Source organism: Ovis canadensis, chromosome 21 (assembly GCF_042477335.2).
Source record: "Ovis canadensis isolate MfBH-ARS-UI-01 breed Bighorn chromosome 21, ARS-UI_OviCan_v2, whole genome shotgun sequence".
NCBI lineage: Eukaryota > Metazoa > Chordata > Mammalia > Artiodactyla > Bovidae > Ovis > Ovis canadensis.
Window position 1 is genome coordinate 18,230,304 of NC_091265.1, and position 26,685 is coordinate 18,256,988.

Below are 26,685 nucleotides of genomic sequence, written 5' to 3' on the forward strand. Positions count from 1 at the left end.
CCTCCAGAGGATCTTCCTGACCCAGGGATCGGATCCACATCTCCAGCATCTCTTGCATTTGCAGGTGAGATTCTTTACCAGTAGCACCACCTGGGAAGCCCCTTAATAATGACTACGGCCGTTCATACTATATTTCTTGAGCATTTTATTTGTGCAAGGCTAAGCTAAGGCTTTGTAAAGTACATAAATCTGTTAAATCTTAGCACCAATTCAGTATCCCCATTTTCCTGATGAACAACCTGGTCATAAGAAGTTAAGAAACGTGTCTATTGCCATAAGTTTAGCATGTGGCAAGACAGGGTACCAATCCAGGAAGATCCCTTGCTTCTCACGGGTGTATCTGGTGAACTTCACAGGGTGAAACTATGAGAAAACAGGTGGTTATCGTGCACATCTTGTTCCAAACATTAAGGATTAACAGGGTTGTCTAAAACAGGATAATGTGCTTTTAACAAAATTGTTGGCAAATTTTCCTACAGATAAAATTTAAGCCAGCTAATATCCCTCTGAGAACTATTAATAAAGAGAGACAGGGTTTAATTCAAGCACATGCTGGAGACCACAAATATTTTAGGTCATGACACAGAATTCCACAAATAAAAGATGCAAAGTGGTGGTCAACATTCAAGCTAATGCCGATGAACAATCCTAGCAATAATGTGACTTAAAAAGACAAACCTTCACTGGTTTCTCCCCAAATTACCAAATCTAAAGGCTCTTTCTAGTCTTTAACCTGTGTGCACTGTTGATATTGGAGAATGTTTCTTTTGTCCCAAGCCCTGCTCTTCAGCTGGTTTCCACAGCAATAGTCTATTATGGTCCGTTCATTTACGAAAAAGACACTCCAAACTCTGATGGAAAAAGTATGTATTATTACTGAAGGGCCCATTAGAGAATCTAAGGACAAAGAGTACAGCTACGTGTCACTAACCTCTGGACCAACCAATGGAAAGGCTTCAGGGCTTTCCTATCAGAGCCTATCAAACCTATCAGAGCCTGTCTGTCTGTCCCTCAGCTGCCTCATGCTCACAGCCTCTGTCTCAGTCCATCAGGATAGCTCTAACAAAATATCGTCAGCTTGGTGTCTCATAAACAACAGAGATTTCTTTCTCACAGTCTGGATGCTGGAAGTCCAGGATCCAGATGCAGCAGACTCAGTGTCTGGTGAAGCCACACTTCCTGGTTGGCAGACTGTCTTCTAGATGCATCCTCATTTTGCAGAAGGGGAGGGGGCTCTTCCTGAGAGTTCTCTTATAAGGGCACAAATCCTCTGCATAAGGGCCCCACCATCATGAAAGAATTATTTCCCAAAGGCCCCACCTTCAAATACTACCACACCAGGGATTAAGTTTCAATATATGCATTCTAGGGGGACACAAACATTCACCCACAGTTGTCAGGTTTAAAACTCCTCAATTCCACCACACCCAGAGATTACATGTGAATCCCAATAATAAATTCAGGAAGACAGAATCTTGGTCCCAGGGTCAAGGAGGGAAGGACTGGTGGTCAGTACTCAGAGAAAAGGGATGATGTTTTGGGCTAGGCATATACCTCCAAAGCCATTTATAACAAGGAATCTTCTCTGTGGGGCTTCCCAGGTGACTCAGTGGTAAAGATGCCACCTGCCAATGCAGGAGATTCGGGTTTGATCCCTGGGTTGGGAAGATCCCCTGAAGGAGGAAATGGCAACCCACTTTAGTACTCTTGCCTGGAACATCCATGGACAAAGGAGCCTGGGGGGTTACAAAGTGGGACTTTGCAACCCCAAGTCCGTGGGGCTGCAAAACATTCAGACATGACTAGGCGATCGAGCACACACGCATCTATCTTCTCTGCAAGATTTCAAGTCTGATGCTACTTTGCATCACGTCACAAAGACGGTTTTCAATGCTCATGTTCACCGAGTTCTGGTTAGCTGTATTTCTATGCTTTCTCTCCTGTCAGTCCCCTTCTTTCCCTCCCTTCAATATCACTGTGTTTTAGAGATTCAAAGACTAATCATACAATGTGGAAGTCGAATTAGCTAAAATAAACTCCATGCATGTGAAAACAACATCATTTTACATTTATTGAGAATTTACTACGTGCTAAATTCTTACTAAAGTACTCTACGTATATTAACTCATCTATTCTTGGTGGCAAGCTAATTCCTTATTTAATGTACATACTCTCATTTTTGCAGTAAAGTAAACTGAAGCTCAGCGAGGTTAAATAATGTGCCCAACCTCACACAGCTAAGAAAGTGGTAGAGCTAGGATTTAGATGCACACATATCTGATTCCAGTGCCCAAGCTCTTGGACATTATTCTACCTGGCTTCTCTCTTCCCATGATTAGAAGCCTGATCATGAGAATAAACGGCAGAGAGCTAAACAGACACTGGTCCTTATGCTATTAAGTCGTGAAACTGCTATCAATAACTCACCACAGGTTGGTTTTGTCATTTTATTGTCAGTTTTCCATATGCTTTCCTAGAACAATCTACCTCAATGTGAATAAAATTTATGTCTTTTTAAAACATTTGAACATTTTTATAAGAATGTCGAGAAGCTAGGAACAAAGTCATTTTAAAACGACAGCAAATGCCAAGATCAGAATGTAAAGTGGCAGCAATATTGAAACTGGACTTTGGGTTCTCAAGGTCGGTGGTGAAGCTATACCTCATCCTGCAGCTACTTTTCAGGTAGAATTTCCAGTGCTTTGAAAGGAAAGCGCTTCCAGAGAATTTACTTTAAAGGACTCAAAGTGATCAAATAAATGAGGCTCTGATGAGATTCTCATTTATGAAGCACACCAGTGATGCTCAACAGTAACTTCCACGTGGCCTTGTGACTTACATAAAAATTCTCCCACAGTTGGTCCTGTGGGCATGAGAGCATGGATACTCTTTCAGGCGTCCTGAAATGATTTTAACAACTTAAGGCCACAAAAATCTCTCATCAAATCCCTTATACCTGTTAGAACTCCCCCAAATCACTAAACTTAACCAAATCACAGGTACTGCACAACAAACAACAAAAACGAGAGACTTAACTAAAGCCTGGATTAACAATCTCAAAAACTGCTAAATTCTTGGGTTCCACATATAAGCAATACCACATGACACCTGTCTTCCTCTGTCCGGCGTGCTCCCCTTTCTGTGATAATCTCTAGGTCCATCCATGTATGGTTTATATGTAGAATCAAAAACAAAATGCAAATGAGTTTACATGCAAAATAGAAACCGACACACAGATATAGAAAACAAACTATGGTTACCAGACAGGAAAGCAGGGGGAAAGGGATAAATTAGGAGTTTGCCATTAACACATACACACTAACATACGTAATACAGATAAACAACAAGGACCTACTGTATAGCACAGGGAACTATACTCAGAAATTTTTAATAACTGATAAGGGGAAAGAATCTAAAATATGTATCTATCTATGTGTGTGTATATATATATATTTTACAGGTGGTGCTACAGATAAAAGAACCCACCTGCCAATGTAAGCAGACAGAAGAGATGATGATTCGATCTCTGGGTCAGAAAGATCTCCCTGGAGGAGGACACAGCAACCCACTCCAGTATTCTTGCCTGGAGAATCCCATGGACAGAGGAGACGGGTGAACTATAGTCTATAGGGTCACACAGAGTTGGACACAACTGAAGTGACTTAGCTTAAACATATATTTACATACACACATATATAACTGAGTCACCTTGCTGTATACCTGAAAGTAACCCAAAGTTGTAAGTCAACTATACTTCAACAGGAAAAAAAAAAAAAAAACTGAACAAAGGCTGAAAAAAAAGCCCTGCTAACTTGTTAACATTTGGTGTAATAAGGAAAGCATGGTATCAGGAGTCCTTGGTGATGCCAGCTACCTCCACCCTTAGGAGAACTCAGCCTTCCCATCTGTGCCCTTCGACGGTCTCCAGTAGAGTCTCTGAGGGCTGCCATAACCAAGAACTGCAAACTGGCTGCTGAGCACAACAGACATGTGTTACCACACTGAAGGTCTCAGGGTAAAAGCCGGGGAGTCGGCAGAGTCGCCTTCCTCTGAAAGCTCTAGAGGAGGATCGGCCCTACTTTTCCCGCCTTGCGGAGGGTGCTGAGGACCCCTGGCCCTCCGTGGCCTGTGGGAGTATGTCTTTAACCTCCACCTCCAGCCCCACAGCCATCTTTTCTCTGAGTCAGGTCTCGCTGTCCAAACGTCCCTCTTCTAGTAAGGACAGCAGTCACTGAATTAGGGTCCACCCTCATGCAACAGGGGACTACCCAGGTGGCGGTGAGCGTGTGTCGCTCAGTCGTGTCCAACTCTTTGCGACCCCATGGACTGTAGCCACCAGGCTCCTCTGTCCTTGAGGAGAACCCAGATCTCCTGCATTGCAGGCAGCTGCGTTACCATCTGAGCCACCTGGGAAGTGCAGGCGGTGCTAGTGGTAAAGAGTCTGCCCGCCGGGGCAGTAGGCTCAACAGATGTAGAGGTCTGATCCCTGGGTCAGGAAGATCCCTTGGAGAAGGAAATGACAACTCACTCCAGTATTCTTGCCTGGGAAATCCCGTGAACAGAGTCATCTGGTGTGCTACAGTCCATGGAACCACAAAGTCAGACATAACTGAGCGCGCGCGCGCGCACACACACACACACTACTGGATCTCATTTAACTAGATTACATCTACAAAGGGCTTATTTCCAAATAAGGTTGCATTCATGTGTAGAGGGGGATTAAGACGTCACCATGTCTTTTGGGGGACACAATTCAACTCGTAAATGCATACAAAATAAAGCGCGTGTACACTCATCTGAAAGAATTCACTGAGCACGAGTCCTCAGATCCTTAATGCATTCCCCGAGCTGCTCACATTTTCACATTCTGTGGCATTTGTCCACAGCACTGGGGACCATTAATCAGAGCAACCCTAGCTCTGCACGATCAGTTGAGTGACCTTGGGCAGGTCACCAAGGTGCCCACAGGCCCATTTCCTTCCCAGGACTGTGTGCGTGTGTGCTCAGTCATGTCTGACTCTCCGGCCCCATGAACTGTAGCCGGCCAAGCTCCTCTGTCCATGGGATTTCCCAGGCAAGAATACTGGAGTGGGTTGCCCTTTCCTCCTCCAGGGGGGCTTCCTGACCCAGGGATGGAATTCAAGGCTCCTGCAGCTCCTGCAGTGCAGGCAGATTCTTTTACAACTGAGCCCCCAGGGAACCCTCTCAGGACTGTAATGAGAGGTGAGCTAGCTAATCTGTGAAAACCCGGGCATGGCTGGGGCACAGAGCAGATCCGCACTTGGCTTCCCTGGTTAAGGTTCCTCTTCTTGTTGTCACCCCCTGGAGGAAGGAAGCACACACCGGGGAATATGCAAGAGTCCCCCTAACAATGTCTGCAAAGAATGAAGAGAAGTGGGCAGTGATTTCAATTAAGATTCACTGTTTCTCTCAGAACAGAAGAAAGTAATAAACCAATGCAGTAAATTACTGCTGTGGAGTTAATGCCCAGATAAAAGATATAAAAGGAAAATTTACGACTTTAATCAATCTTTTTTTCATTTATATATATATATATATAAAACTCCATCATCTGCTTTATTTACGTGACTGTATCCCCCTCCCAAATAATTGTCAGTAATTTCCAGCAACAGCTATGCCAGCAGCTGAGCCCCAGGAGCAGGATGGGCATCTTCTGGGTATCTGGGACCTGCCCCTCCCCCATCCCTCCTCTGGAGGCTGGAGGATGAGAGAGGCCGAGCAGCAGCTCAGTCGTGTCCGTGTCTTTGTGACCCCGTGGACTTCAGCATGCCAGGCTTCCCTGTCCTTCACCATCTCCTGGAGCTTGCTCAAATGCATGTCCATTGAGTCGCTGATGCCATCCATCCGTCGTCCCCTTCTCCTCCTGCCTTCAATCTTTCCCAGCATCAAGGTCTTCTCTAATGAGTCAGCTTTTTGCATCACGTGGCCAAAGTACTGGAGCTTCAGCTTTAGCATCAGTCCTTCCAATGAATATTCAGGACTGATTTCCTTTAGGATGGACAGATTAGATCTCTTTGCAGTCCAAGGGACTCTCAAGAGTCTTCTCCAACACCACAGTTCAAACGCATCAATTCTTCTGCGCTCAGCTTTCTTTATAGTCCAACTCTCATATCCATACATGATGACTAGAAAAAGCACAGCCTTGACTAGACAGACCATTCCGGCAAAGTAACGAATCTGCTTTTGAGATGCTGTCTCGGTTTGTCATAGCTTTTCTCCGTGCAGCAGCACTGCTGAGTAAGCACCAGGCAGAACAAGCTACATCCAGCCCAGGTGGTGCCAGCGGTAAGGAACCCGCCTGCCAGTGCAGGAGAGAAAAGAGAACGGGGTTCGCTCCTGGGATTGGGAAGATCCTCTGGAGGAGGACATGACAACCTACTTCAGGATTCTTGCCTGCAGAATCCCACGGTCACAGGATACAGTCCATGGTGTCTCCAAGAGTTGGACTCCACTGAAGGGACTTAGCATGCACGCACCCCCTCGGGGAGGGGCCTTTGAGCCACCTGATGCCCAGGGTCTGTTCCCAGACAGCCATTTCTTCCTTCCAGCTTGTGCTTGTTCAGGCTTCTGCCCATTTTGCCCAAAATTCCTTGGAACTGGTTTCACAGAAGTCAGCACCTGAAAATCCTTTTCCCAAATAACAGTCATATTAACTCAAAGAATCACATCTGTTTCTCATGAATGCTGTTGCCTAACTAGCAGCCTCATCCATAAAAAGTTGACTTTTGGTGGTCAAAGTTTTCCTTCCTAATATTTATAGAGACACCAATTCTCACCTAGCAGAGTCTTTTTATCCTATGGTGTATCCGGGGACGATGATCTCAGACACTGGTTCTGAGTCCCCACAAATCTAGCAGTACTCTGGGGCTTATAAATGAACACTGCATTCTTAGGAGAGATGACAAAAATCTCCGAGAGCCCAAATCTAGATACAGGACTGCAGAATCCCCGGCTGAGGGCATACGGATTTGGGTTCTTCTTTTTCACCCACTTTTATTCCAGGGAAGAAACAATCCACACGTTTATCCATTAGAAAGCTGACATTAAGCAGAAACAGGATATGGAGCTGCTTAAATATTTCAAGGGAATAAACCCTGGGACCCTCAAAATAATCTCTTGATGTGGTTTCCTGAAGAACGCTGCACAAAACAGACTTTGATGAGGATTTTGTCACCAGCCAAATCCTCTCCAAATACTGCGAGTTAAGAAAACGATAGTTTCATCCACTTTCATTCTGCTAGAAGTTATTGTTTTGTTCTTTTTTTGCCAATAAATTTGATTTCAAATACTCATAAAATCTTTAAAATACAAGCAACCTGGAGTCAGGAAAATTAGAGGCACCTTTGGATTTCTTCCTTTTTTATTTTATTTCATTTGATTATTATTAATATATATGCAACTGTATTTATATATTGATATATGCACACAGGCACTTTCTGAAAATGTTAACAACACCATCACACTTCCCTAATTAGTCACTCATCTGGCGCAGGGTGTTTTTGTTAAGGGCATATGAAACAGTCTTAGAAGATATGTCTAGTGAGTTCAATGGTTTTCAATGCGTTCCAAATATTCCACATGAGTTTTACCCCAGGGGATGTTTGACAATGTCTGGAGGTATTTTGGCCGTCACAGCTCAGGGAAGGGGTGCTAGTGGCATTTTGGAGAGGCCAGAAATGGCACTAAACATCTTATAACGCATAGCACAGCCCCCCACAACAAAGACTTACCCAGTCCGCAATGTCAAAAGGATTGAAGCTGCGTAACCCTGAAATCGGTACTTACGTTCACAGCCATTCTAACAATCAGGCCACAGGAAAGCACAGTCAGAGTCCACACTAGGTGACAACACACCCGCCTTGTGATGTACCCGCCCCCTCCTCAGCAAGCCCTCTGCACCCTCAGAACCGCCCCAAACCCCCAGTCCACACTTGTGAGTTGATCTCATGGGGAAACACACAGTCTCCCCAGAGACACGACGACAGTGCAGAAAAGTTGCCTTTGTCCTTGTTCATGTGAAGCACATTGACAGGGAGGCAAAGGTCGCCGCTGAATTTAAATAACCTCCTGTGATAAATCTGCATGAGGCCGATTTGTTCTACTGGACTTGTTGGATTAAATGAACACAATTTAATGTTCTATAGGACAAGGCCTCCTTTCATGGCTGAAAGAAGGGGCGAGAGTGATTTACAGTTTCATCCATACTCATTCGCTGCATTATCTGCTTTGTGCCCGGACTTATGAATATCAGCTCATCACCCAGCGGTCATTTCTCCCCATTCAGGAGAATTTAGCTTTCCACCAGGAAGGCATAAGGAACACGAGACTGTAATAAGACATTTCTGCAATGTTCACTCAAAAGAAAAAGCATCAATATTTGTCCCCTTGTTCCTCAACCTGTGTGTGTGTGTGTGTGTGTGTGCGTGTGTGTGTTTTAATCTCTGATGTTATAAAGCAAGGTCCCCTTCTGTTTTCCAGGAAAAAGTATTTTCCTAAGCAGATTATCACCGAAAGGAGCTGGGCATCAACAGAAGGCTTAGCTTACCTAAGATGTTAGATTATTTTTTGAGCACCCCTGTCTTCTGAGTCATCATTCTTTTTATGATGATAGAGTAATTCCGAAGGTTTGTCGATTCATTAAAGTAGTTCTGAATTCCATTTAGCAATGGTTTCTGCTTAATTCTATATATTTGGAAATAATAAAAAGGTATCCAAACATTGATATAGCCCAGATTTTTATTAACCACAAGTCTTAGGAATCACAATGTTTTTGCTCACGGACCATTAAAGAGACAGGATTTTCATTTTTCCCTACTTCATAAAACAGAGAGCATCTGACGGATATGAGAGTTGACTGTAAGGGTAGGTACAAAGAGCACGCTGCATTCATGGCCAATGCTCAGAATCCCAGCTCTGGAAGGCAAGAATGTGTGGATAAAGGATAAAGTTGGCCGCCCTGTCTCAGGAGCATCCCTCAGCACTGTGTTACCTCCCTCTTTTGTTTCTCTTTGGATACTAACTTCCTGAAGCTTGGGAACCAAGCTTTCAGGGGAGCAATGTCAGCATCACAGCGCACTTTCTTAGAAATGCAAATTATTGAGCTCCACCCTAGGAATCTGCGGTCTAACAAGCTTACCAAGCAATTATCATCATGCTGAAGTATGGTCTAGAGTTTCCTCTCTCAGTTACCCCTCTGGGTAACATGTTCCAGGTTTGTCTTAAACCGTATACCAAAAAGCACACTGATGCTTTTTATTTATGTATGTATTTTGGCCACGCCGCAGGGCACATGGGATCTTAGTTACCCAACCAGGGATCGAACTTCTGTCCCCTGCAGTGGAAGCAGGAAACATAGTGTCTTAACAAATAAACCACAGGAAGTTCCAATCTGATTAGAGTTAGTTCAGAAACTAATGACATCCAATGTTTTAATAATTTATCCCTCCCATTTGTATATGGAAACTGTCTAAGCCCAAGGGAATCGATAGGTAAGGTTAGGCTTTGATATATTCCTACAGCAGACATGCTTTTGAAGAGAATCTCTTTCTCTCAACTCCCCTGAGAAGAGATGGCAGCGAGTCGTCCTACATATCCGGGCTCTTTGGTCAGCTCAACGCCAAGAGGCTCACACAAAGTGAAAGAAAGCTGAGCCTCCACCTCCTCTCAAAGGTAGCTGGAGATGCCATTGGCCAGAACACGGGCCAAAAGGAGATCTCACAACTGCAGGAAGCAGTTTAGAAAGTCTATGCCCTGGATAGTAAACCATCAAAAGGTCTGGATTAAGCAAGGCTCACTTCCAGAGATGCAGGGTTTCAACACAGCATAAGCTAACCCTGGTTGGATGTTTAACAGAGGCAAAGCAAAGAATAAAGGGGTTTCTCTTAGGCATGATTTTTCCTCTCTAAAAAATTATTTTACTAGGCCCCTCAGAAGGTAGACATAAAACCCAAGGCTTTAGTAAATCTAACTATTATCAAACAAAAATAAAAGATATGTGCATAGTTGCTACTTTGAATATCTTCCAACATTCCAGACATTTATAAGTCTTTTAAAATTCCTTCTCTAATGATATAAAGCCTCTCCAACTAGCTCAAGTAGCAACGGATGGGCGTTCAAGGTCAGCTTAACGTGTCCACAGTCCCTGGAGTAATTTTCTCACTTCTCTCTTTGCAGACTGATCCATTCCTCAGGCCTCCCACTTCCAGGGTCTTCAAGTCCTCACACCATCCTCTCCCACTCCAGCTAGCATTGAACTCTGTATTCATGGCCTGACGTGTTACTCTCTTCACAGCTTATATTCCACAGAGTTTGGCCACTTATTATTTTTATTAATAATCTGCCTTACACTCTTGCTAAAATGCATTGTATGCATGATGGGCCTATTTTACCCAAGAGAATAAATCCCCTAAATGCTGTAATGTCTTATACTTCTGTTCTATCATCCATTCCACCAATGCCTGAGGTCTAGAATAGCAGTGGCACACAGCAGTCCACTTAACACTTTATAAAACCCAACGGAAGGCTCCCGTGCTACACACTGACTAGGAAGGGAAGCCACTGCAGTGACACGGATGAGCCGAGAGCTTATCACCCTAAGTGAAGCACATCGGACACAGAGCACCGTGTCATGGCGCATCATATCGCTTACAGGGGGATCCCCAAAGGGATACAAATGAGTTTATTTGCAAGACAGAAACAGACCCACAGACACAGAAACCAAAACCATGGTTACCAAAGTGGAAAAGGGAGGGAAAATCAGGAGTTTGGGATCAACAGATACATGCTACTATATACAAAATAGATAAGCAAAAAGGCCCTACTGTATAGCACAGAGAGCCACATTCAGTGACCACCAGGGCAGCCCATCAATATCTTACAATAACTTATCAGGGAAAAGAGTCAGAGAAAGAATACATATGTGTGTGTGTATATATATATATCTATATATATCTACATGTGTGTGTGTGTGTGTGTGTGTGTGTGTGTGTGTGTGTATACACATCTGGGGAGCAGTATGCCTGTAACTTACACAAACAACTCTAGTGGGGAATACAGGATGACTAACAAGATGCTATGAAAGTGCTGCACTCAATATGCCAGCAAATTTGGAAAACTCAGCAGTGGCCACAGGACTGGAAAAGGTCACTTGTCATTCCACTTCCAAAGAAAAGCAATGCCAAAGAATGCTCAAACTACCACACAATTGCCCTCATCTCACACGCTAGTAAAGTAATGCTTAAAATTCTCCAAGCCAGGCTTCAGCAATACGTGAACCGTGAACTCCCAGATGTTCAAGCTGGTTTTAGAAAAGGCAGAGGAACCAGAGATCAAATTGCAAACATCCGCTGGATCATGGAAAAAGCAAGAGTTCCAGAAAAACATCTACTTCTGCTTTATTGACTATCCCAAAGCCTTTGATTGTGTGGATCACAATAAACTGTGGAAAACTCTGAAAGAGATGGGCATACCAGACCACCTGACCTGCCTCTTGAGAAATCTGTATGCAGCTCAGGAAGCAACAGTTAGAACTGGACATGGAACAGCAGACTGGTCCCAAATAGGAAAAGGAGTACGTCAAGGCTGTATATTGTCATGCTGCTTATTTAACTTCTATGCAGAGTACACCATGAGAAACGCTGAACTGGAAGAAACACAAGCTGGAATAAAGATTGCAGGGAGAAATATTAATAACCTCAGATATGCAGATGACACCACCCTTATGGCAGAAAGTGAAGAAGAACTAAAAAGCCTCTTGATGAAAGTGAAAGAGGAGAGTGAAAAAGTTGGCTTAAAGCTCAACATTCAGAAAATTAAGATCATGGCATCTGGTCCCATCACTTCATGGCAGATAGATGGGGAAACAGTGGAAACAATGGCTGATTTTATTTTTCTGAGCTCCAAAATCACTGCAGATGGCAATTGCAGCCATGAATTAAAAGACACTTATTCCTTGGAAGGAAAGTTATAACCAACCTAGACAACATATTAAAAAGCAGAGACATTACTTTGCCAACAAAAGTCCGTCTAGTCAAGGTTATGGTTTTTCCAGTGGCCATATATGGATGTGAGATTTAGACTATAAAGAAAGCTGAGTGCAGAAGAATTGATGCTTTTGAACTGTGGTGTTGGAGAAGACTCTTGAGTCCCTTGGACTGCAAGGAAATCCAACCAGTCCATCCTAAAGGAAATCAGTCCTGGGTGTTCACTGGAAAGACTGATGTTGAGGCTGAAACTCCAATATTTTGGCCACCTGCTGCAAAGAGCTGACTCATTGGAAAAGACCCTGATGCTGGGAAAGATTGAGGGCAGGAGGAGAAGGGGACAACAGAGGATGAGATGGTTGGATGGCATCATTGACTTGATGGATGTGGGTTTGGGTGGACTCCGGGAGTTCGTGATGGACAGGGAGGCCTGGCGTGCTACAGTTCATGGGGTCGCAAAGAGTCGGACACAACTGAGTGACTGAACTGAACAATAATAACAACATTTATTGAGTGCTCTACTAACTGCTAGCATGCTGGCACTGTGCTAAATGGTTTCCATACTGTAGACAAGACTACAGTAAACATTCTGAAATCCTAGAGGAACTTCCCACACCTGTTCTCCGAATCAGCCTGGACAACCACTCAGTGGCCAGCTTGGATTTCACTACAAATGCGGGAAGAAAGCATTTGAGTTCCTGCTCACGCAGAGAGACAGGTGAGTGCCAGCCTGTTGGGTGTCTCTGGCTCAGAACACGTGGGCAGGGCTCCGGTTACTGACAAGCCAAGGAAGGGCCCTGACTGGAAGCTGCCTTTGATTGAAATCAACTGCTCAGCCTGGAATCAATCAAGGTTTCTCTGTACAAGCCAGAGAGGACCTAGGAGCATTACAGCTTTTGTTTTCCTTCTTAAGCCACAGGAATTATTGGAGAAAGTCCACAGACTACTGACTTTAAGTGATTTTAGGTCTGGTAGAAAAAAAAACAACAACAACAGTTCTTTAGGTAGAGAACAGAGTGTTCATCAGAGAAATCTCTGTCTTTCTCTTCCTTCTCGAGTTCAGGACATCTGTTATCTGCTGCAAGCTGTGGACCCTAAGCATTGACATTATTTGAGTTTGCATTAATCATTTTAATCCTTATTTATTATGGAGCACATTGCCAAAGCAAAACGAAACTCTATAAATTTCAGCTCTACCACAGAGGAATGAAAGGTCAGTTTACCCAGGTCCACATCTAGTTGAAAAAAATCTAAAGCATAAATCTTACCTAAATATACCAGTTAGGTACATCTCCCCTGCATTCCTGAAAAATGTTACATTAATGTAACCATTGCAGACAAAGGGCTTTAGAGAAACAAGAAGTATGCCCGAAATTAAAGCATCTCATTGGAGGGTTTGTTGAATTGGAGGGAAATTTCTCCATGGACAGCATTTTTAAAGCAACACACTTAACAAGAGTTACACCAGGCTCATGGTTCCGTACACCCCAACAGAAATAGGAACAGTCATAACATGGTTCTTTTGGAGATTTGTAGTTCACCAAAGGCCTTCAAACACATCATGACATTGAAACTTCATGAGCAATTCATATGAAGAAAGCAAGGCATTTTCCTTCTCTAGGTAAGAACTTGAGGCCCTAGGAGATTAAGTGATGTGCCTGTAATCAGTTACAGCAGTCAGGATGGGGTATCACCTTTTTTGCACAGTTTCAATGTGCCAGCCACTGTGGTAATCACTTCACATAAGAGCCTCTCTATCCCTTGCAACAATCCTTTCTCACTAAAAAATGAAGTTCAGAGAGGTTCAATAACTTGCCCAAGCTAATAAAGCACAGAGTCTGATTTAGTCTATGTTTTTCTTTGCAGTTGATGGTGCTTCCCAGTTAGATGTACAGAGCAAGGTTTTGAAAACCAGGACTTCTAACCCCAAATGTTACTTCCTCCATGAAGTACGCCCTGACCACCACTCTCACCCGCCCCATATTGATGAAACTCTTCTACCGTAATCAGTTATTGCACTCTCTCACTCGACTTTCACTCTATCATAAATGTTTGTCATTTTACTAATTTCATGTACCTTTGGGTCCCTGATAAGCTTGAGCCATCTCTTAAGTTTATGACTCTATAAATTAGATCTTGTTTGTAAACCAGAAGGCACAGTACATGCTTGGTGAATGACTAAACGGAGAAACAAAATCCAATGTGTTCTTATCATGTGTCTGAGAATTACAAAGTGTGCCATGTGTCCCTTTTAGACTATTAGAAAAGTTGGTCTAAATTGTCATTCTTGGCACAAATCCTTTTTAAAAATCTACAACAAGGACAGGGAAATTATAACTATGATGAAGGTTCCTATCATGTAATGCAGTCCACATTTTGATAATATAGGACTTTCTGAAAATTTATGCATAAACTTTTCAAAGCTGTATAAAAGACATCTTTAGTTACAGGAGTCTACATGCTCTCTGCCAATAATGTTCATTCTATGGTCTTCACCTCCAGCCCAAATTCTTCCCTGTGACATGTATTCTTTCCTTAATTTCAGCCATGAGTGCAGGAAGAGACCAGTTGACATTGGCCTTGTGCAGTGTCTTTTGCAAAAGAGGGCACTGGGTTTGCCCTTACTGACTCAAATGCCAGTGGAATCAAGAGAGAAGACTAGGAATCTAGCTGGGTGTTTCAGATTTCACAGGGGAGTGAAATGTGGAGATGGCCATGTCGTCAGCTTCTTTTCTTTGACTTTTTTTGTCTTTGTCCTTTCTTCTTGTTAATTTGCTGAAGTATCTGAATTCATTTCTCTTTCACCATATTGCAGAGTCCTTGGCTCCAGGGAGAGGTGAAGCAGGAGGGTGGGTTTCAGGCAGTGCTGAAGGGATGGGCATGGCTGCAGCTCTCTGGGCCCTTCCTCATGTTCAGAGAGGCCTCGATCAGACACTGGTGGCTGATGACTACTCTGTCTTCTAAGGAAATGAGGGTCGGATCCAGATTCAAAGCTACTCAAATGCTGAACTCTGCTTAACAAAATGACTAACCTACTCATATTATAGTTAGGAAAAAATCAATAGTTTTAAAAAAACGCTTGGCATTCTCTTTACATTATGCTAATGGGAATCTGGCACTTATAAAATGCTTGGGGTCAGCGGTATGTTTCCACTCGAACAAACACAGCCAGGAAAAACAACTATCAACTTCATCAGGACTTTGTCAAGAAAGTAGAACACATCCCACTGACATATTTCCATCACCCAGCCTAACTGTTGACCAACATCAACTTGCCCAGAGGGAAACAGCAATAATATCTGTACATTCTTCTAAATTTCAATTAATTAAAACTGCATCCATCTCAGCTCTGAGTATTTCACCCTCTTGTACATATCAAAAAGAAGCAAATCACAAGAAAGCAACAAACTTCTGAGATTTACTCCACAAAGCACTTTTTTCCAGTGCTATATACTTGCTTCAGAATACATTCAACCAACTCCACACCTGCCCTTTCTGATCCTTAGCCAACAAGTATAGTTTTCCGCAATCTCGAGAAACTTCTAAGCAAAAACCCAGAAAATTAAAAATATGTGTTTCATGTAAAGATTTAGATACTGGAAGTTCTTCTAAACATAACACTTCATTGATGGGTAGTACAGAAATCACAACAATCTGGGGCTTAAAGTTAAGGCTTTAAGGAGATTATTTATAATGAGCTGGATTAAGGCCAAGGGAGGGAGGAAGTCTCGAAGGAGAGGCATCACAAAGCCAGATAGCCAGAGAACTCAGCATAGCCTAGGCTCTGAATGGTCTAGGAGCCATTTTTTATAATTATGACTAAAGCAAACCTAAGGCTTTCTGAGAAAGCCTCTTAATTTCTGTTAGATCACTTCACTTAAACAGACTGGAAGAACGTTCACCTTTTCAGAAACTGTTCCCAGAAAGAAGGATGCTCTTCTCCACACAATGAAATAAATAAAAAGGCACAGCAAATACCAGAGTTGCGAATTTAAAAGGTGGGCTAACAACTGAAAAAAAAGTCACACAAGCATCCCCTTACCTGTTTTGACATTGATGGCAAAAAAGTTCTGAGGATTCCCGCTTGTAATCCTGTAGGTCAGTTTTTCGTTGGAACTAGAGTCAGGGTCCTCAGCCTGGATCTGAATGACAGATACATCCTTTGGAGAGTTTTCCATAACAACAGGATAATAAATAGGTTCCGAGGTCAGTGGGGCGTTGTCGTTCACGTCTTCAATTTCAACGTAGACCTCAATAGTAGAATAGAGTGGCACAACACCCCTGTCTGTGGCGTACACAGTCAGCCAGTAAGACCCCGTTGTCTCTCGATCGAGAATGTCTGCAGTAGAGATGACTCCTACGAGAAAGCAGGGAAAGAGTGGCTGAGAGAGCAGATTACGAGACCAAGCCAAGCATCTCCAATAGAGAATGGCTGTGCTAAGTAATAATGGCAGATGAAAGAAACATGAAGATGTGTCTCTTTACATCAGAACATTATCGGCCACAAAACTATATTAACTAGTTTGCCCACCATTTGAAACGTGTAAGCACACTCACAAATACTTTATTTGAATTTCCAGCATGGACAACACACACACACACACACACACAAGGCAACTGGGAGCAATGGGAAGAGAGTGGGCCAGAGGTCGAAACACTTCCCATGATGCGTGGGAAGTCAGTGCACAGTCACACCAACATTTCCATTTAACCTGAGGTTGCATTGATTTCTTATGCTACCAAAAGCTTTCCCAGGACACGATATTTTATCTGTTCATTCACAAAAGTGAAAAAGACCTTTCAAGTGTTCTTTAGCCAATTGGGATGGAAACTGCTTTGCATGCGAAAATATAAGCCTCCTTGATGCAATTCCCCTACAAATCAAATGTCACAGTTATTCCAAAAGAATCAGAGAAGACATCGTAATCCATACCAACATACTTTCTGCATGAGCTCTAGGTCCCTCAAGAACTCTACAGAGGGCCCTAAATAAACTCTGGGCCACTTTGAGGGATATTCGTGGACAAGCATTTTAAATTAGGAGCAGAAAAATGCCCAGCCTGCTCCTTCCCACCTTTCTCATTTCAGGGTTGAAACAAGTGCCAAACAGGAAATCAAACATATGCCAGAAAAGTCAAAGGAAAACACAGTGTTCTTGAATATCATTACCGCCCTCACCCAAAGCACCAAAGCTGCAGGATCGTACTACAAGAACTCTTAAGTACTCACCACTGTGATGGGAAAACTCTGGGGCTCAGCTTATAAAAGCTCTAAAAGTAATTAGGATACTCATGAAAAGCATGGGATTCCTGTTAACTATTATACTGTGAGAAACATCCCCGGATGGGGTGAAGAAGCAGTTCTCCACTTCTGGCCTGAATCTTCTATCCTTGGTTCTCCTGTCAGAGTTTTGACCATATTAGGCGCATAATACGGCCTATAGATTTTGACTAAGCAAACTGCCAAGTGTATCACTTGGGAGGCAGGAGAGCATCTGTCCAGAAACAGGCCAGAAGAGAGTTGCCTAAAATTCAAAACAGCTAAGTGATTCAAAGGGAGATTGTACAACTGATGTCGAAGTTTTAGCTCTAAAGTTATCCACCAAAGAACCCTGAAAACTTTATAATTCTTTCATAAATGAGGGCATTAAGTCTAAAATGTGAGTATGTAACGTGTTCCAGGTTGCATGGCTAATTGGAGAACCCAGACCTGCCTGCCTTGAATGTTCCGCTTTGAAATCCAGACTCCACGACTTGCCACCTCTTTTACCCTGTACAATGTGTTTAAACCCAGCAAGCCTAGTTTTATCACCCATATCTCAATACCATGGTGATCATGGAATTAAATGCATGTCGAGTGTTTGGTACAAAGTTTGCAACATATTATAGTGTTAATAGATACTGAGTACATGTTAAACCAACAGGAATCAAAATAAATACCCCAAAGCCTTGCAAATAGTAGCCACACCTCAGAGTAAGGGTGAGGAGAGAAGGCGAGAAGTTTGGGATGGAAAGTCTTGTTAGGTATTATTTTCTTCTCCAGTCATGTGGCATATTGTTGCTTGGTCTTTGTGACTGCCCATGATACCTTTTCATGAAAATGTCTGGCCAGTTTGGGGAACAGCAAAGTTAGTCCATTAAAAAGAAAACTTAATTCAACAAGGAACAAAATCAAAGAAGTTAGGTCAGCTTTGTCTGTACCTTGCCTGATCACCCACCATGCATGTGCTCACACGCACAGACAGCAAGCATGCATCTGCGCACACACACACACACACACACACACACACACACACAGATTTGTAGTCACAGAATTGGTCTGTGGTCCCTGGAAATCACTTAAATCTCTTTTCTTGCACCTGTCAAACTGGGAGATGGTGTATTACTGGCTTTGGACATTTAGGTGATTTTGAAAAGTCCTTGGATGAAAGGCACCCACTAATGTAAATTAAAATATATGAGTGAAGTTTTACTCTATTTTTTAATGAAACATCAGACATGTCCTCTAGAAGTTAGAATTCTCTCTCATTAATATGAAATATGTTTATGGCTATTTACTCATTAAATAGAAGTACAAATGAGTATCTTGGAACACAGTGTTCAGGCATCATTCCTGATCCAAAAATCTGAGGACAAAAAGAAAAGAATGACTGTGAAATGTGTTGACAATTATTTTAAGATTCATCCAAGGCTCCATATTAACCATATTAAGCAACTAATGCCCAGCGATAGCATTTCCTCACTTTCTTCAGTGTTTCACAGCTAATTATGATCCACATGGTCACAATTAAAAAATGGAAATCCACATGAGCTTTTCTATCAAGCAAAAACTCACTTCTGAGGTTTCCAAAGACTGCTAAAATCATATAAGCCCACTGCTTTTTTTAATTACTACCATGCATTCTTTTTTACATTTTTTCAATTGAGGTATAATTGGCATACAATAACTATACACATTCAAAGAAAACAATTTGTAAGTTCTGATACCCTTGAACCATCACCACCATCAAGACCACAAATACAATCATTATTTCCAAAAGTATTCTTCATCCCATTCTTAATCTAATGAAAATGCTCTCAGATTTTGCCTACACCTCCTCCCCATGTAACAGGTTAGCATCTGGTCCCATCAACTCATGGAAACAGAGGGGAGAAAGTGGAAGCAGTAACAGATTTTATTTTGGGGGCTCCAAAATCACTGTGGACAGCGGCTGCAGCCATGAATTTCCTCCTTGAGAGAAAAGCTATGATGAACCTAGACAGCATATTACAAAGCAGAGACATCACTTTATTTATGAAGGTCCATCTAGTCAAGGCTATGGTTTTTCCAGTAGTCATGTATGGATGTGAGAGTTGGACTATAAAGAAAGCTGAGGGCCAAAGAATTGATGCTTTTGAACTGTGGTGTTGGAGAAGACTCTTGAGAGTCCCTTGGACTGCAAGGAGATCCAACCAGTCCATCCTAAAGGCAATCAGTCCTGAATATTCATTGGAAGAACCGATGCTGAAGCTGAGGCCCCAATACTTTGGCCACCTGATGCCAAGAGCCGACTTATTGGAAAAGACCCCGATGCTGGGAAAGACTGAGGGCAGGAGGAGAAGGGGATGACAGAGGATGAGATGCTTGGATGGCATCACCAACTCAATGGACATGAGTCTGAGCAAACTCCAGGAGATAGTGAAGGATAGGGGAGCCTGGCGTGCTGCTGTCCATGAGGTTGCAAAGAATTGGACATGACTGAGTGACTGAACAACAATTAAAAAATAAAAATAAAACCGTTTACAGTGAGCTTCTAGAAGCAAGCTTCTGGGGGTGCTGCTCAGTAGAGAGGACTCAGGTGGAATATACCAAATGCAGATACATCCTTCCCCACATGTTTCACCTATCACAGAAATACACAACATAGACCCTATTGAGGTACCTGACTTTATGTTGATATTTATTAAGATGCCCATTAAAAACTTCTTTAGAAATACAGTTGGGATTTTTTATACTCTTTGAGATATGCTTAGGTTTATAAAATTTTTCTCCGTCTATTTCTTCTTATTGTATAATAAAGGCAGACTGGAATTATTTGGGTAACAATATTTAATAGTATAAGCAGGTACATAAACTGTATTTATTTATTTATTAGGACTGTGCACAGTTTGAAATGGAATAAGTTGATCGCAGCATGAAGCACATGCCAGCTATGGTTGTTCTTTCTGACAAACAAATTATTTTTTAAAAACCCACAACTATATATATCTTGTTCTTATCAACTAAGTTCTGAATATTGGAAATGAGAGGAAAAATTCATGGAGCTGTTCATAGCAGATGACTATCACAGGCTGGGGTACTCTACTCATCATTTTCCAGCCGTATCTCCATATGGAGCAACCAGAGTGTCAAATGCTATGTTGCCCCAGAAAAATTACACCGCAACATCCACAACTGCTCTAAAAAACACTGTCAACAAATGGTTTAGGGGATGCTTCGTGGCCATGCGCCTACATAACATGATGAAAGTCCCTCTTCCAGGAAAAGTATTACAGATTCTGAGGCAGTTACAAAAAAGACACACACACACAAAACCTTTAAAAACACCCTGGCAGTATATTCTTTGTAAATACTTCTAATAGAGATTTACCTGTTTCCTTGTGCACATATGTATCTTTAATTCTTATTCCCAGTTAGTCAAAAGATTAACTCCCAGTTCCCAGTGCACTTACGTTTTGTAATAACTTCTTATTCTGAAATAATTATAAACTAATAGGAAGGTGCAAGGAAATGAACTAGAGTTCCTGGGCAACCTTCACCCAGCTTCCCCTGTGTTGATGTGAAGTGTATTTTTAAATTGCTTATTTCTTCAAGAATCAAACACTTACTACTTTTATTTCTGAGAGAACACGAAATTCTTTCCTGGGCTTCATAATCCCTTTTAGCCAACACTTGCTTGCCTTTATGTAAGAGGATCACACAGATAACTATTTTTCTTTCTTTTCCTATTCATCCTTAGACTTGTATAAAGCTCTTATGGCCTTAGGAAGGATCACTGTTCTGAGCCGAGTGTGGTGATAATTAGGGCAAGAACAGGGATTTTATCCTCATAGCTCAACCCAGGTCACTCCATTCACAGCCATGGTCATCCCTATAACCTTTACCACTCTGAAAGAGACTAAAATCAACTGCAGTCAGCTAAAATGGGAGGAGCCAAGAGGCACAAAGCAATTGTGGGAGGACAGAATCTTAAAACAGGTATTCAAACTGCTTCAGATACATTTTAGTATATACATACTACACACCCATATACTTTAATATACTTTATGTGTCACATATTTGACACATAATATATTTAAACCTATGCTTTAAAGCACTTTTAAAAGTGAAAATTTTAAGCAAATCACCCAGCTAATCAAGTGGCAGAGTCAGGTCTGGAATTTGGAGCTGTGAACCGGAGCACACTCTCTTCATTACTGGAGCTGCCTGCTGATTTATCCGCATGTGCCCATTATCATGAAAAAGAAGGCAATCCCGTGCCCCAGCATCCCTCACAGTGGGTTGGTATCAGCTCTTTAGTAGCAGGAAATTCAATCGTTTCCTTGCTTCCCTCTATTTAAGTTGTTTCAATATATTATTCCGAATCCATTTTTATATCTCCTCAGAAGATCCTCAAATGCTGGAATGGTTGGAGACCAGGAGAACTGGAAGACAACTTCTTTCTTAAATACCGCATCACCCCTCTGCTTTTGTACAAAGGCGTCTGCACTCCCTGCTCCTTCAGTCCCTGCCTCCAGGAAACAAACCATCTTCTCTGTTCCTCAAGGAAGTTTCAGATTCAGAGAACACCCTCCTCCTACCAGCCAGGGTCTGGGGCATCCCCATCTGCTTTTACTTTGTCCCTTTACCAATCTCCTACGACCTCCCTATGAATACAGAGCATTCTGTCTTGTTTTTCTCTATTCTAGGATGGTGGCTAGAAATTTGGAACACTGTAAATGTTGAATAAATAAATGAAGGATAACATCATAACATTTGGTAAATGCAAGCAAGTTGGGATGTCTGGCTCTTTACAGACAAGCACTCAGGAATAGCTTCATTTGAAAAAAAAAAAAAAAAACACACAACAAAAACTGAGTCATCTAGGCATCCTGTGATCACTAGCCTGTCATCCAGCTTAGATTTCTCTAGTCTACATGCAGTTACCTAGCTCTGGAAGTCAACTCTCCATCTGTGAACTATCCTGTTTGATAAAAGTTTTCTTTTTTTTTTAAATTTTATTTATTTTAATTGGAGGATGGGTAGTTTACAATATTATGATGGCTTTTGCCATACATCAACACGAATCAGCCACAGGTATACACATGTCCGCCCATCCTGAATTCCCCTCCCACCTTCCTTCCCACCCCACCCCCTCGGGTGTCACAGAGCACCAGCTCCGGGTGCCCTGAGGATAAGACAGTTTTCTTAAAAAACATGTGCAGTTTTGAGTCATCCTTTTACTACCAAGAATGCGGATGGTGCCATGGTATTATTTTCAAGGCTTGAAGCCAAGATGCAGCTTCATGGACACATCAGTTGATTTTATCATTCACTTACACATTGCACTGTAGACAGATTCGCACCACAGACAGCTGGAATGAAAGCCCCGGGCCCCAGACAAAAAGCCTGGAAGACACACTCTCTCACTGGCCGCTAGTCCGCTGATTCTCATCCACCCGACACTTTTGTTCTGCTCTGTTCCCGCCTCTTCATACCAACTCCTGTTGAGATATCTTTCATCTTTGCAGAAGAAGAAAAAGCCACAGCACAGTTGCAGGAAACAATTAGGTCCTGAAATGCAAGCCGCCTTCGTTCCATGTTATTTCACAAGGCTCAAGGCTGGAGAGCAGCACAAGAAATTAAGGCGAAACACTGCAGGCTGATTTCAAGCTTTTGTCTGGAGTTAATGAAAATGGACAGCTCTCCTCGTCTGTTTGGGACCCACGAATTTTAAAACTTAGCTGGCTGCTCAAAACCTCCCAGGAAGTTCTATGAACTCAGTAAACATACACTTGGTATTTGATTTTTTTTTTAAAGACAAAATCTCAGGACCAGTTTTGAATGGACTCAAAATATATACCTGTTCTCTCTCTACAGTAAATCTGGTCTGTGTAGCTAGCATCAGACACCAACAGCCTGAAAACTGGAAGTGGACAGAGGACCAATCTGTAGCAACACATACAGTTCTCATTGTTTTTTCTTTTCTTTTCTGTATCCCAGATTGTTCCCAGCCTCAGATCCTTTCTGTGGTCCATGCTAATTTGCATACCACCCCTAAGCACAATGACCGGATTCACACAGCCGAGTAGAAAGGAAGGTTGAAATTTAAACCAGGAGAAAATGATTTCAGGAAACATGAAATGAAGTCAAGAGTTAGTTTTGTTAAGTGTCTAAATGTATAGAGGTTATTTCACAAACAGCAGTAATTCGCTGGACTCTTTTGAAGAAATGAGCACACACCCCAGCGCAAAGCATTTTGGTTATATACACAGAAATACTTTCTGGTAGCAATGGAGAGGAACAAAGAAACGGGTCTTTGGGGGAAGCTGGAGTTCCTATCTATTCCCGTGCTTCAGTGACAGGAGACAGAGCAACAGAGAGGGGAGACAGGGAGAAAGAAAGAAAAGGAAGGGGGAGGAGGGAAGAAGGAGGGAAGGAAAGAAGAAAGAAAAAGAGAAAAAGAGGCAATCTTTTGCCTAGCAGAAACTTTTGGAGCATTCAAATTGGTTACTAGGTAAATCTTTGTGTTAACAATAAAAAGACTTCATTGTAGAAGAAAATATGCAAAATAAATACATTTTAAAAACACCCATTATTTCATGACCCAAAGATAATAACTGTTAATGTCCTTGATATATTGCCTTTGCTCTAGATTATTTTCTCCCCAAAGCAGAGTATTTCTCAGGAATTGTGGATCCTCATTTACTACCATGTACTGAACAGCTTTCCACACCAATACCTGTAGCTTTATACGTTTTGCTTTGAATGGTTGTGTGGTAATGCCCACTTGCCCACTAGCCAACTAACAAAAAATATAAGCTCCCTCCGTGCAAGAGTCTTCTCTGTTGCATCACTGTTGTCTACCATAGAGAAATGGCTAGTACACACTAGAAGCTCAATACATACCTGTTGAAATACTCACACAATGTTCATCATTTATTTAATGAAGCCCCTTTGCTAAGTCATTTATTAGGTCATATTTTATTTTTTGCTATTGTTAATATAACTCATACTTAGATGAATAACCTTGCATCTACGTCTTTTTTCAATTATTTCTTAGAATAAATTTCTAGAGAGAGAAAGAATGAGTCAAAGGGTCTTATATTTTTAAACGCATTTGAGTCAACTGTCTTCTAAAAAGTCTACGCTACTTATAATCTCACCAGCAGTTTCTGACCACATTTTTTACTAAATTTTCAAAAAATCTGTATTATTGTCAATGGGAAAAAAATCTGCAATTTATCTTCTATAGAGCTAACAGCTGTCCTTATAAAACCCTTTAAATCATTCCTCATTGTATTTTAACCATTCGACTCAAAAACCAAATGCCACGTTTTTGTGGTGAGACAAAACACTGTTGACAGCAAGATGGTGCTAAAAATTTTATTGTAAAGAAAGACTTTATATGATGCACACCTTTAATGAAATTAACATCTGTCCACAAAAACAAATTCTTCAGCTTTAAAAAGTGCTGTAGTATTTTTAAATGGAATGTCAGAGCATAACCTTTAGCTCTTCAAGAAAGAACACTACATATCAGTGATACTTTAATCCAATATTTAGGATTATCTACTACCAACTTAGCATAAAGGACAAAGGGCACCTGGGTTCTCTGAGCAGACTAACTCTGTAAGAGTCTTCATTTGGACTGGAGATGTTTTTATTTTATTTTTTCTCCCAGGTTCATTGTGATACAATTGACATACATCCCAGTATGAGTTTAAGGTTGTACTTTACTGTACTGTATGGCATAATTTCTTTACTCACACATACTGTGAAATGTTTACCACAGTAAGTTTAGTTAGCATCCATGATCTCATATTGTAGATATCAAAAAAAAAAAAAAAATCTGGGACTGGGAATTTAAATTTTGCTTAGAAAAGCCTTTTCACTTCCAAGAAGTCAGACTAGACTTGAAGAAAGATCTCCTGAACCAAAATGTCTGGGCTAATGCTTTAGGGTATGTACTACAGACATATTCACAAAAGCTCGTGTGATTACTTTAAAGCAATGCAGTGTGGCACAAAGCTCACTCTTAAAACTGGGACTGCACCACTTGAACTTGATGGATATTTTCACTTTTGGAAAACGTTGTCTCCAAGTTAAAGGAACACTTTTTCCTTTCGCTTTTTTATTTCTTCTATATCCAAATATGGCAACTATAAGTCACACGGTACTCACCCAGATACAAAGTTCTTATCTACCACTCCACAGGGAGCTTCCCAGGTGGCACTAGTGGCAAAGAATCCACTTGCCAATGCAGGAGACACAGGTTCGATCCCCAGGTCAGGACAGAGGAGCCCGGTGGGCTACAGTCTATAGGGTTGCGGAGCTGGACACCACTAAGCACTGTTATACCATTCCATAAGGAGCAAAAGCCTTCAGAAACTTCCTAATAAAATAATGAAAGCCTACAGCTCGCTTATTCTTTTTCTCAAGTGAATGCACTCTGACTTCCACAGCTGAGTGGATATTTACCAAAAAAATATTTTTACTGAAGTTGCAGAGATAACTGCATATATGATACCCCAAAAAGCTGAAATGATTTCCTTGGCAAAAACACACTCTAGGTGGTGGAAGTGAAGCATAGAGTAAACAGAGGAAGCTGGATTGAAGTCTAAGTTTAGTATTGTGGTTGCTTTTCCCCGAATGTGATTGAAAACTTATAACTATGTTTATTACGACAAGTTTATAAAAGCTTATCTAGGAGAAAAACACCCTCCAGAACTGTGTCTTCTTTCATCCTTTCAGGTTAAATCTGACTAGATTGCTTTTTCCTTTAACCAGTTTTGCTGAAACTACACAGACAATGCCATACTTAGGTAATTAAGTTAGGCTGATTAGGTTATAGGGACTATACAGGCACATGAATAAAATCCTTGAAACCACCTTACCTTTCTTTACAGCGGAAACAATAAACTCTTTGCTTTCCTATTTATAACCAAATAAGCACCTACAATAGCCCAGAGAAACCAGGGCCCAGAGGAGGGAAGTGTCTGGTTTCAGCTAATTGAGTTTCTCCCATTCTCATCTTCTACAGATTCCTTGGATTGTTTTCCAATTTTCATTCGCATTTCATCCCATTAAACCGTTCTAACCTCTGACACGTGCACGCCACCCTGGATTCATCTTCTATTCATAACTGGGATGAAATGTGCCCACTTGCTCTGTGGACAGTACCAGAGGCACTGACGAGAGAGATACTCAGGCTGTTACGCCAGCTTTTGAGAAAAAAACAAAAGCAGATCCCTCATCTAGCTGGAGTCCTTAACATCAGGGTGCGCAGGCACAAGGCTTGCATTTTTGATAAACATGTAGCTGTTGACTTGCAGAAAGAAGAAAAGAAGAAGAAAAGGCTGCTATTAAGCCTAGTGTGTTGTTACCATGCTGATTTTATGCCTCGGGTAGAAACTCTTTTCCAAAATTTCTATATTTAAAAGTG

At 41.8% G+C, this 26,685-nt stretch overlaps 1 protein-coding gene across 1 annotated transcript in view; it reads right to left on the reverse strand.

The window, feature by feature from the left end:
- The window catches only part of FAT3 (FAT atypical cadherin 3), an 813,871-nt gene that overhangs the window by 450,578 nt on the left and 336,608 nt on the right, over positions 1 to 26,685 (reverse strand). The window contains exon 3 of the mRNA XM_069566576.1: positions 16,045 to 16,359. Coding sequence (XP_069422677.1) covers positions 16,045 to 16,359 — 315 coding nt within the window. The remainder of the gene's footprint in view (positions 1 to 16,044; positions 16,360 to 26,685) is intronic.